The sequence below is a fragment of the Triturus cristatus genome, chromosome 8, assembly GCF_964204655.1.
Source record: "Triturus cristatus chromosome 8, aTriCri1.1, whole genome shotgun sequence".
NCBI classification, from domain to species: Eukaryota; Metazoa; Chordata; class Amphibia; order Caudata; family Salamandridae; genus Triturus; species Triturus cristatus.
Window position 1 is genome coordinate 592,031,532 of NC_140591.1, and position 21,506 is coordinate 592,053,037.

At 45.3% G+C, this 21,506-nt stretch overlaps 1 protein-coding gene across 2 annotated transcripts in view; it reads left to right on the forward strand.

Annotated features, from left to right (window-relative positions):
* Positions 1-21,506, forward strand: part of UCHL3 (ubiquitin C-terminal hydrolase L3) — a 397,999-nt gene that overhangs the window by 207,658 nt on the left and 168,835 nt on the right. For both annotated transcript variants that reach the window (XM_085622017.1, XM_085622018.1), the window contains exon 5: positions 14,425-14,472. In XM_085622017.1, the coding sequence (XP_085478143.1) occupies positions 14,425-14,472 (48 nt within the window). The remainder of the gene's footprint in view (positions 1-14,424; positions 14,473-21,506) is intronic.

The following is a 21,506-nucleotide window of genomic DNA, read 5'->3' on the forward strand; positions in this document are numbered from 1 at the left end:
CCTGAGGGTGGGCACGTCTGTTTTGCCTAGCTAATTTTTCCACCAGTCCAGGTGCCATAGGCTTTGGACAATGGGGGTCAGTTTCCTCTCTTGTTATAGAAGCCAGATCCACATACCAAAGGCAGTGGGCCTCTTTGAAGCTCCCCGGCCCTGGAATGCTAATTCGCAGGTCATCCTGTGGGTGGGGGTGCAAAGCACCCTCTGCCCAAGCAGGCTTAGTTTATTTTTATTTTTATTTTTATTTTTTTGTTTTTGGAAGACCTTTATTGTTCACAGCTGTGTCATTATACAGTATACATTCACCATCCATGGTGGCTAATCGATTAGACATTAAGCAGATGTTTCCAGATAATATGACACAGCCATTCAGCCGGTAACCCGGGGGTCCGGCGGCGTTGTACATGGTGGTATTGTTACAGTCATTAGGTAATTATCTTAATAAATGACAGGTCTATGTTTTTCCTTTTTTTTAGTGTCGGTAACAGAGATAACGCAGTATTCCAGCTAGCATTGTGGCCATTGCGGTCGTCACCCAAGCCCTTATTGAGAGTTGCGCAAATCGCCGTGGTTAATCATTAGCGTGGGGGTCCCCGGGCGGCACAGTGTCAGCGTCGTGTTCGTAATGCTTGCCGGAGCGTGGTAGTAGTGTTGCGGTATAGCTCACTGCGGCATAGAAGCTAACGCTTAAGTTCGGCGAGTCTAGTCTACAGCTTTATAGTGAGGGTCCATGTGCGGGCTGCGTGGCGCACATCTGTCCCCCCATCGCTACACCCCTGAAGCCGCTGGTTATCGGGGTTATGTCCAGCATTCAACTCAATGTGCCCTTGTCAAGGTCTCACTGAGAGCACTAGATGTACCCATCCCTTGTAGGGCGTGTATGCCATCGCATCTCTGCTGCCAGAGAGCGGTGTGTGTTTAATAGGGTATCGCCTCGGGGAGTCCAGACGATGCGCCCATCATCTGTTATCCGAGTTAAGATAGGAGTCCGGCCAGGGAACTTGACCAGTAAACAAACTGTTCCCTACGCTTGTGTGGCAGTAGGGGGAGTAGGGGTTAGGGTTGTAAATTCAGGTGGGGTCAAGGGGAGAGGGGGGGAGATCATCAGGTGCTGCAGTGGGGGGTCAGCAGCCGTCCAGTGGGGCACGGCGGGACTGTGCGCGGGAAGCAGCGGACGGGAGGGGGGGGGAGGAACCCCCAGTCAGGTTGTGAATCCAAAGCGTCGATGCCCGCGCTTATTTTCTTGGTGCGCAGGGTGCTCTGCTACGTTGGGGGGTGAAGGGCAGAGTGGGGCGAGGTGGTTATGCCTTCTCGTTTGTGTTCCCAGCTAGTTGATGTGTGAGTAGCGTACCAAGCAGGCTTAGTTTATGACCCCCCAAAAGCAAAGGCCCTTACCCTTTGGGGTGTCAGAAACCCATCTCTGGTGGCAGGCTGGTAAAAACCAGTCAGCACACCAGTGACTGGTAGGTTTTCAGGGGGCACCTCTAAGGTGCTCTCGTGGTGCATGTATTACTAAATCCGACACTGGCATCAGTATGGGTGTATTAATACAAGATGTTTGATACCAAACATTCCTATTTTCAGTAAAGCCATCCTGTAGCAGGGGAACTCGTTTTCAACAGTGTCCAGCACATGCTTCTAACATGGCTTCCCTGATCACTTCTACTTGCAGTTATGGGACTGACCAGTATGGGGGCAAATCTGCTCATGCAGTTATGCCCTCGCATGTAGTATAGTGCTCCCTGACTTAGTGCGGTAAGGCTTGCTGTAGGGGTGACTTACTTATACTGCATGCAGCGTCGGCAGCCAGGGCACACAGGCTGTGTGCCATGTTGTGTTTTTACTTTTATCTTTACCAAAACATGCAGCTTGCAGTGGCTGTATACATGAGCTCGGAGAGGGGTCCCTTGTAGCACAATTCGTACTGCAACTCGGGGCCCTCTTTAGTACCTCAGGGCCTGGGTACCACGGGTACCATGTACTAGAGACTCACAGAGGATACTAAAGGTATCGCCAATTGGGGGAAACAATTGCACAGTTTTGGGATGGAGATCTGGCACTGGGGACCTGGTTAGCAGTAACCCTTTGCACTTCTAGTCTAAATCACATCAAATACCAGGCAAAAAGTGGGGGTGATTGTCTTGCTTGCGCCTATCAGATAATACAGCTCCCACACGATGGCTCAACACCCGGCGAAGCAAAAGACTTTAACACAGCACCTTTTAGAAAAGGGTTTTATTTTACAAAATGCAAGGACTCTCTCTCTTTTAGAATAAGGCTTGGAGTTTTTTTTTACACAATGCTCTCTAACAGAAAGGCTTTCCCAGATGCCAAATGCACAAGCTTCAAATACACAAAGAGATATATATGTTTATATGCAAGCAATAACAACACACTTGGTAAATATAATGCATGAATAATACTGATGAATAAACAAGCAGCAAATAATATGAAATAAGACTCTAGCAAATATACTGGGACGTCCTGCAAGAGATCAGAAAGCTATATATACATCAAATAAGTACTTTGGAGGTGCACCTTGACTCACTCACACATCACAAAGAAAACACATCAAATGATCAAAGCCACTGGCCAAATATCACAATGGCAATAACCAAAACTCAATACTTCACCTGGTGCAAACACTGCATCTCAGCCCTCTCCTGACTGGGGAAGTTAAACAGCCGTGATTGAGAGTCTCAGCAACCAGGGTCCACGCTCCGAGGTGGACGCGTCCGTCCCCACTCAGATTCCAAACGCCCGGTTTCTGGGTCAACAACCCTTCGTTTTATGATCTCAAAACACACTAGAAGGTTCGGGAAAGACCTCCACCCGCGCCAGAGGAATCTTACCAGAACTGGCCAGGTTCCAAGCAAGCACTTCCCATGGCAGGAAGGAGTTTTCACGCCCCCTTCTCCAAATTGCGCATGTTCCAGCCTTTGGCTTGAAGAAGCTCACAAAAGTACATTAAACAATTTCTCACAAAAACAATCCTTGAACGTGAATAACCCAAACAACTTGCAAGGACTGCTGGGCATGCAGAAAAGCTGAAGCAAGGCAGAGTCAGGAAAAAGGATGACATGAGGCCATGTCAAAGCCAATAGTAAGAACTTCATAATTCTCATCAATGTACAACACAATGCACAATTGTGCACAACTGCTTATAGATTCACATACTTCATCTCTCAATGTACAATACCGAACACATGTGTGCATCACTGCCCACAATGCTGCACTTCGAGCCCAAAAAGTAAATTCCACACCTCTTTTCTTGGCTAGTCTGTCCTACTCCATGACGGCTCCCACTGAAAGACAGCAAGATTACAAGAAAGAAACTTGTAAGAGAAGCAAGGCATACGCCGGACCGTCGTACATTCAGGCTAGGATAAAATAACACACTAATGTCGGTTAAAATAATGGTAGTCAAAGGTCATCACAGGGTGTCAGACCACAAGAGTGCCTCTAGCCCAAAAAGGGCACTTTCCTATAAATATACTTAAACATTGTCCCAAATAGAAATACACAAAACATACTAACACAATTTTCAATGAAAACATGAATGAATCACTAATGTAAGGATAATCATGACCGCTGGCTAAAAAACTGTAGATGGGGTTTGTGAAGCTCTAATGTTCTTAAAGTTGGGAATACACCTGGGGCTGTATTAAAGAATGTGCCCTGGGGAAAGTATGGACTTTTCCTCCCGCTTTTTGCGCTCCTGGTGCACTTTGGTATTACAGAAGGGGCTGCAGACACTAGTGAATTACAGAAGGGGCTGCAGACACTACTGTAAATTAGGATTGCTCGAAGTCTTTGAAATGTGACCTTGCTTTCACAGTATGTAGCTCCTCTCAATTCTGTTTTATCTATTTCCCTTCTCCAAGGGAGAGGGGTTGGGTTCAACTTGATGGATCTCCTTTACCCCTGCGCCTATTACAGATAATAGTGCAGTGACAAACAGGCAATCAGAAGGTGCGCTAATGTTATCCCACTTAGGAAATGGCGCACATTGTGTGTCCACTGTGCATGCCCCTTTGGAGGTGACACAGGGATTCCAGGTTCATGCACTCCACCCCTGTCCCCTTTTCAAACGCAGGCTGTTCCCATTGCACTGAAAGGCTGACTAGCAGTTTAAATCTGCCACTTCTACTTTTGATGCTGCACTGTCACTGTGCAAACACAAGATTGCACCTGCACTGGGGACAGAGCATTTTGTTTATGTAATCTGGCTTACGGTCCCGGTTAGGACTGGCACACCCACGCTGTTCATCCTGCAACTGTGCGCCATTGTTTTGTGATGTGGCCTGTGGAACGAATGGAAAGACACAATCAACACAATGAAATATGGTACTAGTGGTAAGGTTACTCCAGATTAGGAAATTACAACTGTTTTAAAACCATAATAGATGGTACACCCAAAACTGTGACAAAGGGAGAGATGGCAGTTTCCTACAAAAAATAGTTAATTTATAGCAAGTCTATAACCTTTAGGGCAGCAACCCTAACGTTTCATGAGCATCTAAGCAGCATAAAGTGAATACTGATTGTGAATTCAGGGTTTTACTCCTCATCATGATTCTCCAAATCAACTCCAAACGCTTCCTCCACTCAATGCGCTTCCACCACTCAATGCGCCATTCTTTTCCTGGTTACTTTATTTGCTAAAGTCTCTAGCGCAGGTGCAGATAACTATGCCCACAGGATTAAAAGCACATTCAGTCACTTTGACCTTACCATGGTTGTGGGTAGAATCTGTCTTAATTCCTTGTACACAAGTCAGTTTGTTACAGTTCTCTGTTCTGGAAGCAGGAACCCAGGGACTCCCTCACTTTTGTCTTCGCAGTAGCGGGGGAGCTTGAGCACAGATGATGTTTTCGAAGTGTGAGGCCTCCAGGTGGAGGAGATGAACACAGCTTAATGTGCTTCAGCATAGGGATACTGGCCCATTTAGCAGTTGCCTCCCTTGTTCGGACTGATGCAGATGAAACCCATGGCAAGGTAGCTGTGGCCCTCGTCTAGGTCAAAATGCAGACAAATCCTACAACAAAGTAGTTATGGACCTCATCTGGACCTATGGATCCACAGAATCTTTAACAAAACAAATTCATTACAATCAGCCATGCTACATCCACAATATACCAAGTGAGTAAGCCACATCAAGAGCTAGGGTGGGCGAAGCGGTTTACCAACGGTTAGAGATGGATTTATATACTTAGCAATATACATGTCTGAAGACAGGGCCTCTGCTTGGCAAAGAAACACTTAGCCAGTAAAAGACAAACTATGGTGCAAAAAAAAGACTTTTAGCTGCAGATTCCTCACCTTTTGAATATTCCAGAGGAGTTGGACTGGATTCAGAAACGTTTCAGCACTACCTCAGCATGCTGTCTGCTGGTGCAGTACGGCACCACACTGACACTCCAAAAATTATGTACGGAGCCTATTTAGCCAACACTCATGCATGCTGACATCCGTCCCTTTCTTTCCGTACCACTAGCCACGAATCTGGACCTCCCTTCGTGTCTCTTGGAGACATATACAAGGAAAATTCCTCTGGTGTGCAAGGGAGATCGCCCCTAAAAGCAACCGGTTTAAATCCTAGTAGGGACAGTTTGCAGGCAAATATCTGTAACATAACCATCACGTATGCCTGTGGTGTCTGGAGTTGGGCTACTACTCCAAGGCCTTCAGTGACTGTATGTCGATAAACCTGACGGCCATCAGGGACCGTGAGGTGAAGCTTTACATTGCCAAACATAAAAAGACCCCCTCACCAGGACCACTCCAAGTCATAGTCTGTGTCCAAAGTTCGATTTCGGTCTCGCTCCGGTTCAGATTCAACTAACCCATTCTAGAGGCCAGTCTTTGTTATGATGAAAATTATGAGGCAAGTCAACAAAAGAAGCACAAGAAATCGAAGCGGGATTCTTCTCCCTCACATCACTCTTATTACCTAAAAATGTGCAGGCGTGGCTAAAATTCGCTCCCAAAGTCGTAGTAGCCCATCCCACAGTTGGTTCCGGCAGAACCTGAGCTTCTGGGGCCAACAGTCACACTGCTTCAGATCGGGGAGTTCTGCACAGCTATGCCCCTGTTCTTCACATATTTATTGTCTTCCTCTGGTGCCGAGAATGGCCTGCCATCTGGAGTTCTGCCAGTGATTTTGCCATTAGTGCTATTTGGGCCCTCAAAGCATGTCTTGCCTCTGGCTTCAGTACCAACCATGCTTCCAGAAACAAGAACTACAGCACCATGCATTACACTGGCCCGAGCACTTCAACATCGATACCGACTCCAACACCGCCGGAGGAGGAGGTCCTGATAGTTCTGTCTGACAACTTCGATTATTTGACCTCGACAGACGTGCCAGATTCTGCCTGACACGTCACTTCCCTCACTTGACTTACTGCCTTAACAAGGGAGAGTGCACACTCTGCTTTCCCTTTTCGGTGCAGACTCAGACAATGTCTATGACCCGGGTGACGTGTTCGCTCAACCGTACCAGGATGATAATTGGTACGGTGACCCCAGAAACAGGTCTACTCTCACTCCTTGGGCAGGCCACAGAGGAATCAATGTCCTTCGCCATTGTAATGCATAGGGTGGCCAATGTACTTGACCTCCAACTTTTAATCTTGAAGGCTAAAACCAATGTATTAACAGAAGTCCTCCAGCCGGGGCAAACATCCTCTGTACCCCTTCTTCCATTTAATTAGGCATTGACATATACCTTATTGGGGGCTTGGGCCAAGCCTTGTTCTGCCTCACCCCCACCCCCAAGCATTCAAAAAAATGCCAGGCACCAACTTCCTGCCCCCAGACGACCCTGCTTTTCTCTCGCAGCAGCCTTCCCCTGGAAGCCTAGTAGTGCAAGCGTCCATGAATAGGTCTAACTCTGATACATTCCCTACAACTCCCCCCAAAAGGGAATCCAAGTGGGTGGAAATGTTTAGGAAACTTGTGTTTTCCTCTACTAGTCTGGCATGTGTTATAATCTACTGTTTGCCGTTCCCCTTTGCCTATGTATCTCTTCCCTACTGCTCAGCCAGAATGAGAGTTAGTGTGCTTGGAGAGGTCTGGAATGTTGGATGATTGATGATGTCGTGGAATGCTTGGGTGCCTGGTGAGGCTGTGAGTGTCAGTTGGAGTGAGCAGGCTGAGCAGCAGGGAGGCTGCTCCTGGTGGGGCATCACCTGGACTTCCAGTAATCTACCTAAGGCTGTACTTGAGAATAAACCTACAGCATACCTATACTTAACCCGGCTACCGGACTTTTATTTAATTACAACACTGGCGACGATTTTCAAAGAACCTGCGTGTTGCTGAAGGACTACTCTGCTACTGAAACTAAGGATTTGTCTAACCAAAGGTATGCTCTGGAACCACAAGAAAAAGGATTCCCAAGAAGAAGGATTACAACAGTTACGCTCTGGTCAGCCCCACCAGTGTCCTTTGTCAACAAGACAGCCTGCAGACCAGGGCATTTGACTTTTGTTTGACAGAAGTGCTAATTTTCGTCTCTGTCTCCTTGCACGTTTCCTGCCTTACATGACTTTATCTGTTCTGTCTGTGCGCAACTCGCTGGACCCCATCAGCGATTCATTTGAGAATTTTACCAAGGCGGAGTGATTTTCATGACAAGCTGGGGTGTTTGATGGCTAATGGCTGTTTGATCCTATTTGTTTGAAGATTTGTGACTTTGGAACACCAGCTCTTTGGCGCACCAGAGGGGTTTTGGTTATTTATTCTGGCGGTTTCTGCAGCATCTGTTTGTTGGGGACAAGCTACTGGATTGGATTTACTCCTCATCGCAAGGTTATCATTTGGATTTTGTTCATTGACCTGGTGGACATGCGATGAATGGCCGTTGTTCACTTACTTGTTTTAAAGGCTTCGCGAGCTCCAACGTGCGCTGCTGGCTCCATGGCAACGATCTTCACGCGGCTTGGTAGAACGCTTGGATCGCATTGAGTAGAAACTGACGCTCCCGTTACGCTGCACGCTGTGGCGGCCATCTTAGATTGGGCTATGTTGACGCATAGCGTCACTGAACGTGGTGGCCATTTTGGATTGGGTTACAAATTTTTCTTCGCGTTTTAACTGATGGCGATGGCGATTCTTATGGTGCTTTTCTGGGATCGGAATCTACCGGCTCGATGTGTTTCTCTTCTATTAGCCACAAGGGAGTCATTGCACTACATGGTCTTTGATCCCAACAACCACAAGAACTTGGTGATGATCTCGGAAGAAAGACTTTACTTGAGTTTTTTTTTACTGTTTAACACTGTTTGGTGGGGGGGGGGTAAAGTGTGTATCCTATTATGATATTGCTTGTGGTTGTGGGGCATTTGGTCTATAGTGTGTCCTGGTTTGGGGATGTTGTATCTTTCCATGTGGAGATGTGCGTAATGTCTTTGTTTGGTATTGTAGAATAGTGGGGGGGTGTAGTGTCCCTGGTCACTTTAGTGTGCGTTGCTGTGTTAATACACTCATTTTTGTGGTTATTTGGTTGAGATTAGTGTGTCACCTGTGTGAGTGGAAGGTTTCTCTCACTGTTTGGACTGTGTTAAGAGAAGACACCTTCTTACGAAGCTTCTCTGTGTTACCTCTGATATGTGGTAATTAGTTGACATGCGTTTGTCAGTTTCCCTCACTGTTTGGAATGTGTGGGTGAATGGTCTTTCCTTAGTTATGAGAAGACACCTTCTTACGAAGCTTCTCTGTGTTACCTCTTATTTGGTAATTAGTTGACATGAGTTGTCAGTTTCCCTCACTGTTTGGAATGTGTGGGTGAATGGTTTTTCCTTAGTTATGAGAAGACGCCTTCTTATGAAGCTTCTCTGTGTTGCCACTGATTTGTGGTAAAAGGTTGACATGAGTTTGTCAATTTCCCTCACTGTTTGGAATGTGTGGGTGAGTGGTTTTTCCTTAGTTATGAGAAGACGCCTTCTTATGAAGCTTCTCTGTGTTGCCACTGATTTGTGGTAAAAGGTTGACATGAGTTTGTCAATTTCCCTCACTGTTTGGAATGTGTGGGTAAGTGGTTTTTCCGTAGTTATGAGAAGACGCCTTCTTATGAAGCTTCTCTGTGTTGCCACTGATTTGTGGTAAATGGTTGACATGACTTTGTTAGTTCCCTCACTGTTTGGAATGTGTGGGTGAATGTTTTTCCTGGTTTGAGAAGACACCTTCTTATGAAGCTTCTTTATATTTATCTTGTTATGTGTCTTACGAGGATTCTGCGTTTACCTTGATATGAGTCTAACGTGGTTTCTCTGGTTTTACCTTTGAAATATTAATTTGACTTTTAGTGATGGTTGGTGCGTGAATTGTTGACTAAATGAATTGTCATGCATTTAATTTGTTTGATATGTCTTTGATTCATTGCTCATTGTCTTTTCATGCATTTTTGATATTCTATTGTATTTCCTATCTTGATTGCCTGATGTACTTCCATTTGCTTTTATTGTGTTTTGGTTTCCTTAGAAAGGGGGATGTGTTATAATCTACTGTTTGCCGTTCCCCTTTGCCTATGTATCTCTTCCCTACTGCTCAGCCAGAATGAGAGTTAGTGTGCTTGGAGAGGTCTGGAATGTTGGATGATTGATGATGTCGTGGAATGCTTGGGTGCCTGGTGAGGCTGTGAGTGTCAGTTGGAGTGAGCAGGCTGAGCAGCAGGGAGGCTGCTCCTGGTGGGGCATCACCTGGACTTCCAGTAATCTACCTAAGGCTGTACTTGAGAATAAACCTACAGCATACCTATACTTAACCCGGCTACCGGACTTTTATTTAATTACAACAGCACTCCAATCAGTTAAGGCCAGCTGCTTGTTAGGACGCTATTCCTATGCCCAATGGGGACTCGGTGGCACAAGTCCTACGTAGTGTGCCCGAAGATCTCCACCCTGTTCTTTCTCAGGTGATTCAAGACGGTCACGGTGTGGCCAAGTTCACGATTCCTTGTGGCTTGTACACCACTGATTCCATTGGGCAAGCTATTAGCACCAATGTTGCCATCTGTCGCCATGTGTGACTGTGATCAACTGAGTACTCGGGCAATGTCCTTTCCTTCCTTATGGAAATGCTGTTCAATGGGACTTGCATGTTTGGAGGCAAGGCAGAGCTGCTGCACGCTTTTTATGCTTGTCTGCCCCACCTTGCAACCACAACAATTCCACCGCTCCTTTGATCAAGGTGCCCCCTACCACTAACCTAATCAGCCACTGCAAGGAATCCAGCAGTTTTGCGGTCGAAGCCATGGTGCTCAATGCCCCCACGGCTAAAGTCAACGGACCCCTCAGTTTACTACGCCATCAGCAGCACCGCATGCCAAACCTCTTTAGCGTGTCCTTACAGGAGCACAGCCGTCTGGAGGAAGGCAGAATCCACCAATTCTTCCTGGGTTGGTGAGCAGTAACATACGACATGTGGGTTCCATGGCTTGTTCACAGGAGCTGCGACTTATCCTTCCTTTCTTCCCCACCACACGTTCCACCTACCCTCCCTCCTCCCAGCGACTGTTGGCGCACCATCTACATTTTGCAGCAGTAAGTGCAAATCATTTTTACCCAAAGGGCTGTTGAGAGTGCGACACCACCAGAAGTGTATGGCCTAGTTATTTCTGCAACTTCCAGTGTTAAGTGCATTGAGGGTGTTGGAGCCTTAGCAGTGAAGGCCGCAAGGACCAGGGTCCATTGCACTGGGCACGGTCCAGCCCCGAACGAGCACAGATGGGCTTGCCTTTGGTGCGCCAGCAGTGCGCCCACGCAGCGGCTACCATTAAGTAGTGTTGGGGATGGTGGAGGGCTGGTCAGCTGGGAGGCGTGAAACATCGCTGGAAGGGGGCACACAGAAAGCTTTTCACCAGAACCCAGTCATCTGTGGCTTCATAGAGAGTTTATCATCAATAAGAAAGCCTAGATTTTTCACCTTGGTAGGCTGAGTAGGCGAAGTCCCTAAAGATTCTGGCCATTGTTTCGGACCCCAAAGAGAGGCGTTATGACTCAAAACCATTATCTCCGTCTTGTCACCATTAAGTTTGAGTGAATTTTGATTCATCCATGACAAAATGTTCATCATGCCCAGGTGCAACAAGGATGGGTTGTGGCTATGTGGCGATGAAAGAGAGAAGATGATCTGGGTATCCTCTGCATATGATACCCTTCCTCTTGCTACACAGTCTTCAAGATATGGTATGATATTGTCAGAGACTTAGAATGGAGGAAAATGTTAAGTAAATTGACCCCTTTGTGTGGGGTAAAGAGTATTGAACATGTGTTGAGTTTGCTGTGTTTTAGTGGACAGGACACTATCGGACTAACAAGACTTGGGGATATGATGTCAGGAACTGTGTTAGGCTCATTTGAGGATAATCGGGAGGAATACAAGCGCCAGAAAAGCCAACTTTTCTTGTACCGCTAGCTGTATCACACAATTACTCCACATATAGAGAACTTAACAGAACTCCTGGAGTTCAATCCATTAAAGGCCTAGTTGCCAATAATGGAATTGAATGTCCATTAAATACCCAAGTTGTACCGTTCGCTGGTAACCAACTCCCCACATTCTTTTGAGAGGCTGAGGTGGAAATGGGTTGAAGACCTGGAGGATTTGATAGATGACCAGTGGTAGGTCATATCAATGGTACATTCATTTTCTGTAAGATGAATTTTGGTCTGGTGTTAGCAACTGCAGTTTTTCTAGCGATCCCTACATAACTTGTTTAATGCTATTGCTGGTCTAGGTTTTATCCGGTATGAACTTCCGTTGGCTGGTTGTAGAGTACCTGGTGTGAGACTGAGTAGGGTTTTAGAAATATCAGAGAAAGTTTTGACATCAACGAGAGAAAATGCCTGTTTTGTAAATAATTGGGGAGCACTTTTTTTATCTGATGAAGGGTTGAGAATGGAGGAAAGCCTGGTAGGAGCAATCATGAAGACATGAGAGCTTAAGTACTGAGAACAAGTGTAATCCTTCCTAGGCATGGCATTCCAAGCTCATAAGGAATATGGCTGAAAAGACTGTTCATTTGATAAGATTCATCCAGGTGTACATTGTGAGTTGTTAAATGGATTGGGATTAGAGTTCAAAGATTAAAATGACAATGTGAGACAAGCATTGATATTGGGAATGTTTGGAGGGGCTGAGTGTGATTCTAACCAATACTAATAGATATGGTATGGAGTGGTTCTAATGCAAGGACATAATAGGAATAAAGTCACAATTCTATTTGCTTTATTGTTGTGAAGGGAGACATAACTACATTGCAGCGCTATGGAGAATGAGGTGTTGGTAGTGTGCTGACCTATTTGTAAATTCAAGATCTTAGACTTCGAAATAGATGTGTGGTCTTCATGGATTACGACCCTTTAAAGACGAGTTAACCAACAAAGTATTAAATAATATTTTCAATGCAGATTTGCAAGTGAGTACCACTATTGCAGGAGCATACTTTCGATTTGTAGTTTGTTGATTTACGAAGACCGCTGTGGATCAGTTCATAGCATTCCCTAATTGCCATAGTGGGGGATCTCCTTCTGGAGATTAGCTGCCTATGACCCATCTTCACGTAACAAAATGCAAAGCATAACAATGGCTCGGTGCACGCAGTACGTGCTCTGAACCATACAGTTAGGTTAACATATATTTTACATTGTGGATGACTTTGGCGAAGCTTCATTTACATAAACATACAAAATAGAAAAGGAAAACAACAGTGGAGATATGGAGTGAAATGAAGATTATGTGAAGAACAGGCAGTAAAAAAGACTTTTGATTGGATTCAACAATTTATTTGGACTTGCCCTGAAGAAGTTTCAGTTTGGAACGAAGTGTGTTGACTGGGCTGAAATCTTGCTTACATGAATGTGATGTAATCAGTAAAGGATCAAGATCAGAAACTGAATTGTGGTACCTGGGATATATTTTTGAATTTGAACCAGAAAAACAATGGACTAAGGGCCATATGTAGGTGGCCTAACATTTACCACTTCATAAATACCGAATTTTACCGATTCGGTATTTATGAAGTGGTAAATGCTATGTAGGTAATCCATCGGTAATATTTACCGATTCGGAATGGGTCGGTATTTTAGAATCGGTATTTACCGATTCGGTAATGGTAACTGGCTTCCCATTGATTCCTATGGGCCAGGAGGCCCATAGGAATCAATAGGAAGCCAGTTACCATTACCGAATCGGTAAATACCGATTGGGTAATGGGGGGAGCACAATCAAGGGTGGCAGGGTGTCACAGTGACACCCTGTTGCACCCCTGATTCCTGCATGTGTGCACATGTGGCACACATACATGCCCTAAGGGCATGTATGTCTGCCACATTGCACACTTCTAAGTGCAAAAAAATGCTTTTTCAAAGCCATTCGTCATTTACCACCAACTTTTAGTTGGTGGTAAATAACGAATCCACACAACACCCACACACTCCCCCTACATCTCATTTCACGATTCGGTATTTACCGAATCGGTAAAATTACCGATTCGGTAATTTTACCGATTCGGTAAATTACCGAATCCTGAAATGTGCCCCCTACATACCAAAAGCCTGAATACCGGTCGGTAACGGGATTTTTACCGAAAATCGGCCGTTACCGACCGGTATTGGGCTTCCTACATATGGCCCTAAGTGTGGACTGTTTTTCTATAACAATGTGAGGGATAAAAGTTAACAAAAGCTATTGGAATTACTTATTAGGAGTGTCTCCTCATTGAAGTAACAGCAATACCGTAGTTTGTACCCTGGGGGGGGGATAAGATGATGGACTATTTGTCAATATAACCTTGAGCTGGTATTCAGCACTAGCAACGTGGAGAAGTCATTAATAATGTGCTTAGTACACCTGAAAGGGCAATATTGGATGGATGGTAAGAAATGATGGATGAAGAATATGAGCTACTCTAGGAAATGTCTGACTGAAACTGCAAATTTTACTGGCCGGTAATTCCAGCAAAACGTGTTTTGTCTAAATACCAGAGGATAGTGGTTTAACAAATTAATGCCATTGCTTTGTTTCCAAAAGCAAATTTCCTAGTGGTTTTGCATTTTTCGTTAGTATGTTTTTCTAGCACATTTTAAGATTGAAATGAAATTGAAGTTGATGTGGTTTTCTGTGCTAAAAAATTGACCAGGCGTTGGGGAGGGCCTAATTGGAAAATTACACAAGAAACAAATACATATTTAGACATTGGTATACTGGCTCTGGAAGTACTGAAACGGATTTGAAAGCATATAATTCTGTTGTATTCGTTCTGTTTGCACAACCAGTCCATAACTAATGAGTCGACTCTGCGCTCCTTCCAAAATTTGTTATCGTCAACGTTATGTTCGATTTCTTGCACTGTATGTATACTTTGTACACACCTGTGTTCAAATGAAGTCTTAGAAATTCTTTTCTCCATTCTGATTTCAGAGTATTCGTATAAGTCACGAGAGCAGTGCGCAAGAAGGACAGACCGAGGTATTGATTATTTAAATGTTTTTTTTTCTATATTTTGAAAGTGAAAGCACAAACATTTACTATGGGGAAGCAGAAACATGTTATTTTGCTAACGTTAGTACACCACAATGGTTAGGTTAAAGTACAATCGACAACAACAAAAATTCAAAAAATATTCTGGATGTCATTTTCACTTTTAAATCCTGTTGGGACAGAATCTTTTTAGGAAATTAATTTTGTTATTTGAAAATAATTTCCTAAAGTTAAACCATTTTTGTCTACAGGATGGTAGTGTTATGCCAGTATTGTTTTAGCTCTGTAAATCGAAGTGGTATTGCCATTTGTGGCGAATTTAACGATTAGAGGCCTGGGGCATAGCTATTCAACCTTTGCTTTTAAAAGAAGCCTTCGATGGTGCACAGAAACCTGTTTATTATTGTATGTATCTGCTTCAGCCTTTATCTGTTTAAGGGTAGGGAGTGGAGGGGAGAAGATGAGATGAATACGCTCTTGAACATTTTGAGGAACCGGTTATCCATGTGTTTTTAGCTAAGCAGGCAAGATTTTTACATGTAATACTTACAGAATGTATAGAATGTTGTGAAATGTTCCAATACTTCAGGGTCTGATGCAGGTCTGTTTGATCAAATCGTGCATATGCCTATAAAAATAGCTGTTCCCGAAATACTGAATGCATAGTTGGAAATGATGTTCCTGACAGGAGAAGCAGTCCATCTGATAGGTATGCTCAATGGGTATACAGCTCATTGCAGAAATATGTGCCATGGAAAACATGCCACTGTTCCCGGAGACATGCTTCTAATTATTTCTGTGCCAGTTGTAGTTTGCATTTTATTTTCAGCCTCAAAAAGCTGACAATCAGTATTGGTGTTATTCAGTGCCAAGAAGCGGCCGGCCTGCGCCTGCGCACCAGTGTGTGTTCTGGAATGTTCTCTGTCCGTAAATAAAACGTCTGCCAAGTTGCCTGACCTTCAGTGCGGCTCGAGCTGCCTGACAGAGAGCTGCTGCTGCTATGAGTGAGATGTGAAGGGGACAGCTAATTAACATGTCATCTCTTTGAGACAACGTTCAGAAAACGTGCAGAATAAGAGCCGTGCGCACATGGTTGCTTAAGATGCCAACACAGCGGCATGCACAAAGGGCGCCAAGCACATTCCTCTTTAATCATGTGGCTAGTGGATTGAGGCAGCATATGGTGCTGGCGAGATGATGGACCTCTGCCCCGAACAAAAGGGAGGTAGAGAGTGGCTGACAAAGTACCTAAAATGTTTTTTGCAAATTGAGGCGGAGAGTAAAGTGTAAGTATCATGGCTGGAGCGGTCTCCATGAATGCATCATGAGCAGGGTCGGCTTTAGCAGTGGTGGCGCCCTGTGCGACAATGTTTGTTGGCGCCCCCCAATGACCACATCTACCACGGATTCCCTCTCTACCACCATTTAACACTGCTCCTCAAGTCTCTATACCCACTCTCTTTCAGACTGATTTAGTTTTATAGTGCCACTCATACACGTGTAGGATGTCAGAGCACCTTAAATCACCACACATTTACACATGTATGATTGTCTCTGTGCCAATCAGTGTATAGGAAATGGTACATAAGACCGAGGACTAAAAGATGTAGGAGTCGCATGTCATCTATACTGGTAGGCAGTACAGTTTGAGTCCTTGGTCTGGAAAAGCACAAATTCAGAATTTATAACATAACATCATTGTTAGGGGGTTTCTTTAATAATAAAAATTGATTTCTTCTAACCAAATGAACTCTTTTTGCAAGTTTAGGATAATGAAAGACAGGGCAAAAAGAAATATAGCGCTAATACATATCTTGTAGTTTGCATGCAGCTCTTTGATGACAGTTAATAGCTCACTATGCTATATTAGGATTTTAACTTATAAACTGTAACAAAAGTAACAAAGGATGCCCGGGACACAAGCAGTACTTTGTGATCTGCATGGTACACATTCTTTGCAATAGGCACATTAACCCACTGCACTAGTTTACCACGAGTTAAAACTTCTCCAGCAAACCTACCGTCTTGCTCCAGCAGGAACATTAATCACTGGAGTGATCTTGATGTTTTTATTAATGGCTGAAAATTGCTGGAAGCAAAGAACTAGTCAGCAGGTGCTTTTAAAACGAAAATATGCTTGCAGCCAGGGCGCCCCCACCCAAGTCAGCGCCCGGTGCGGTGGCACCGATCGCACCGCCCTAGAGCCGGCCAAATCATTAGTTGACTTTGAACATCAAGGGATGTGTAGTTAAGCCATGGAAGTTCTATAGCTAGAAAAATAACTGCATCAAGTGCGCTGTAGAAGGCGCCCCATTAGATGTTTAATGTATTTTAAGATGATGGGGTCGCAAACGAACCCAGCAGGTGTGCATAATGAAATACCAGTCAAAGAGAAGCATGGGATCAACAATGTGTTTGGTGAGGGCGAGTACTGGTTTAGGAGACTGAGTAGTCATTGTAGGAAAAATGATCGCCGAAAGGTGGTCCGTCGGCTAAACTGCCGACTTTGGTGCAGGAAACCAGGGTTCGAGCCTCGAGGTCGCGTCCACATCCTGTGATTCTGGGCAAATCACTTACTCCCCGTGCCTGAATGTGTAATGTCAATACGGTGCTCATGTAAAGCGCTCCAATACCTTCGGGTCGAGCTCGCGCTATATAAATATGCAAAAAAAAAGAAAAATGTTGTGGAGCATTTTAGTGTGCTCATGCCCCAAAAAAACGAAAGAAGGGAGCTAGGTTTGATTTAAAGAACTTCTAGGGAGAAAAGCAGGGATCATACCACTAAATGTAATATTGTTTGGTTGAGATTATTGAATGAAGATGACAAAAAACAGCTGACAAGTAAGAGGACTCTGGTGTTAGGATTATGGCTCCATGGGTATATTTAGCCGCTAATTCCACTGCTGTTTCATATGATATTGATACAAAGATGTCTCTCAAATTGGCTATGGCTCCAGTTTCTTTTTTTTAAAATTTTTTTTTTTCTTACTCGTGTTCATGTGTATTTTGTCAAGTCATACAATACAATGCATACAAGCATTTGCAATGCAATAGGTCTCGTATTTACATGAGTTTAAGCTATTGGCATTGTAAATGACAATGCCTTTCATTTTATGCTTTAAAAACCAAAACATAAATATAAGGCATTGTCATTTACAAAGCCAATAGCTCAAACTCGCGTAAATGCGAGACCTATTGCATTGCAAATGCTTGTTTAGCTTGTTAACAAAAAAATATATTTTGAGAAAGAGTTTACAAAAAAAAGCTTCTATATGTACAGATATATGTAATAGAAGTAATTGTATGCATTGTCAGATAAATGCGGTAGCACAGTGGGTAAATGTAATAATTATAGCTACTGATGCAGGAAGCCAGGGTTCCAGCCTCGAGGTCGTGTCCACATCCTGTGATTCTGGCCAAATCACTTAATCTCCCCGTGCCTGAATGTGTAATGTAAATACGGTGCTATGTAAAGCGCTCCAATACCTTCGGGTCGAGTTAGCGCTATATAAATATGCAACAACAAAGCAGAGTAACAGCCATGGGGAATGAAAAGCATGAGGAAAAGTGGTAGGAGAGAGTGCAGGACACAGTGACAGGGACGCTAATTGAACAACGCGGCCGTGCGTACGGTGCTATGTAAAGCGCTCCAATACCTTCGGGTCGAGTTCGCGCTATATAAATATGCAACAACAAAGCAGAGTAACAGCCATGGGGAGTGAAAAGCATATGCCTGAATGTGTAATGTAAATACGGTGCTATGTAAAGCTCTCCAATACCTTTGGGTCGAGTTCGCGCTATATAAATATGCAACAACAAAGCAGAGTAACAGCCAAGGGGAGTGAAAAGCATGAGGAAAAGTGGAAGGAGAGAGTGCAGGACACAGTGACAGGGACGCTAATTGAAACACGCGTCCATGCGGCCGCGAAAGTGATCGCGATCAAACATCAAAGCAAAAGTAATCGCGTCAAGCGCGTGCGCCCGCGCACATGCACTGTATCGCTAGGCTGGCCTGGTAGCACTTTTTGGAGCCCTCTCAATAAGTCTCGCAGAGCATCGCTTACGCGATGGCTCAGGCGAGACCTAAAAAACAGCATGTATATGGGCCATATATTCCCGACGTTAACGTGGCTTAGCAACAGGTCACTGAGAAGCACGGAGGAATCGAAGGAGAAGAAACAAAAGCTAAATGCATATTAAAGGCAATCGGACTGTAAGGAAGGTGTACCACTAGAGTAACTCTTTTAAAGTATGCAGCAAGAATGTTTGACCCAGCAATAATAAAAACACAATGAACCAATAACAGCTTGTCCTAGATAAACTCACTGCTGCCGACCAATGTGTAGTGGGAGAGATGTGTCGTATGGGCTATGGTGTAGGGTAGTGCTGGTGCAGTAGTGTCATCAGTCCCCCGCGCATATTGGCAATGAGTTCTGTCAGAATTCTGTCGCAGGCAGAGGCTATGGTGTATTTGTGTAAGCCCTTGGAGTCCTCCCGCTGAAGCATCCTGCTTTTGGCCTGAGCCCAAGCCACCAGAGAAAGGACCCAGCTAGTCATTGTGTTGGGGCGTGGACTTCCATCTGCACATGATTTGGCGCTTGGCAAATAGGAGTGCTAGGTCAAAGAAGTGTGTGGATGCTTTAGCCATTGTAAGACGACACAGCTAGCCCAGGAAGCATACCTCCCATGTGTTCAGGGTGTTGAGTCCCGTACAGCGAGACAGCTGGGTTGTGACATCTAGCTAGTAGTAAGCAAGGGAGGGGCAGAGCCAAAACATTTGTAGGAGATCAGTGTAAGGAGTGTTCCAGCGAGGGCAGGTGGTGTCAGTGTGATTAAAATAGCAATTGATCTTATGAGGGGTACGCCCTATGTAGCACATAATATTGTATCAGTCAGAAACAGGCATTGTGGGATGCCCGACCAGGATATCCCAGTGCGCACTGCCATTCCTCGTTGGTGAGGGGTCTTCCCAGGATCCTGTCCCAGTGGTGTTGCAGCCTGGTGAGAGATGTGGTGGCATGGGAACGCAGGGAGCTGGTTATCCACCTCGTCAAGCGACTGCCATCCCCCTTGACATGAAAATATTGCATTGTTTGGTGCATTGTTGGTTCCTGCTTGATTTCATCCCAGTGCAGTCTCAATGGGCACGTGATGGAAATGCATAACATGAACTGGTTCGGGGGGATACCGTTGTCAGCCATGAGCTCTTCCATGGTGAGGAGTATCAGGTCGCGGTGGAGATCTCCCAGTGTGTGCAACCCTGGTGTATGCCAGGGTCTAAACTCCAGCATTGAAGTCACAAGTGCGCCACAGGACTTACCAAGAAGTGGTACAGCCGGAGCATAAGGTGGGGTATCTCTAGTCAGATATAGACTCCTTTTAAAACAGCAGTGTGTTACGCGCAACATGAGTTAGTGGGGGCGTGGTCGCCTTAGTGAGGGGGTGGAAAGGTGGAGCAGTTGGGCAGATCCCCAGGAGGTTAGGTAGTAGCCTTTTCCTCCAGTTGGTGACCCACCAGCCATTTGGCAACCTATTGGAGCTGGGAGGCCAAGTAGCAGTGCTCGAAATTTGGGATCCCTAAGCCTCCCTGGTCAGTTAAGACAGCGCTTAACAAGGGCTACCCTACGCCGCTTGGCATGCCATATGAAATCTCCTATAAATTGTTCAAGAGAACAAAAGAAGGACCTATTGATATAGAGGGTCAAGTTAGTGAAGTAATATAAGAGGCGTGGCAAGACCACCTTTTTGGTGAGTGTGGTGCGACCAGCGAACGAAAGTGGCAGGATGCTCCAAAATGCCATCTGCACACGAACGGAAGCCACAGCGTGGGTCAGGTTCCATCCATTAAGTCAGTCGGGGTGCGATATGTATGGATGCCCAAGTAACGGAATGTGTAATGCTGCCATCGCAGAGCACTGCTGCCAATCCGCAGGGCAGGACCAAGGTTAGTGGCCAGAAATGGGAAGAGGCAGGTTTCGCCAAGTTAACCTCTAGGCCAGACATCAGTGCAAAGCCATCCAACGCGTGCGGTATAGTGGCTGGGACATCACTGAGGTCTTGAGGGTATAAAAGCATGTTGTCCGCGTACAGGGACATGACATGCAATCCGTCGCCTAAGTGAATCCCCCACCATCGGCCCTCTGTGTGGGGCACATGCACCAGTGGTTCAGCAACAATGGGGACCGCAGGCAGCTCTGATGAGTCCTTTTGTAGCCAGAGATCAGGTCCAGGATGAGCCACCCAGTCTTGACCATGCCCATGGGGTCTGTGTATAGGAGCTTAACAAGGTGGAGAAAGCGAGAGCCCAGCCGAAGCCGGCGAGAACCTCGAATAAGTAGGGCCACTTCAGGGAGTCGAAGGCTTTCTGTAGATCAAACACCAGGCAACCTATTCGAGGCCACTTTGATGGTGCATTTTCTAGAACTCTGACAAATCGGCGCAGGTTAAGGGTGGTGTTTCTGGCTGGAACAAACCCATTGTGGTCATGGTGTACCAACAACAGGATATTGGGGGCCAATCTATCAGCCAGTATCTTGGCCAGTATTTTATAATCTCTTTTGAGGAGGGCCAATGGTCTATAAGAGTCCCAGTTTTCCATGTCCCTGCCCGGTTTTGGTAGCGATACCAATAGGGGCTTCTCACAGAGTAGGGGGAAGATGTGCACTAGTCAATTTAACATTATATACAGTCTTCAGTTGAGGGGCCAGTTGTGGGGCATAAGCTTATATAAAACTCCCGCAGTAGGCCATCCGGGCCAGAGGACTTGCTTGACGCAAGAGTGCGGATGGCCTCCATAATCTCATGTAGTGTGATTTTCCCCTTAAGTTCCTCGCAATGTTCTAAAGTGGAGTTTGGGAGAGTCACCTTGGCTAAGGAGTCAAGATCACTCGGTGTGGTCTGTGATGCCGACTGGTATTGGAAGGTGTGATAGTGTGTAAATGCCTCATGGATTTCCCTCTGGGTATGAACATGAGTGCCCGTCTCATGACTAATGGCAAGGATTAGGTGGCGCAGCAGCTCCT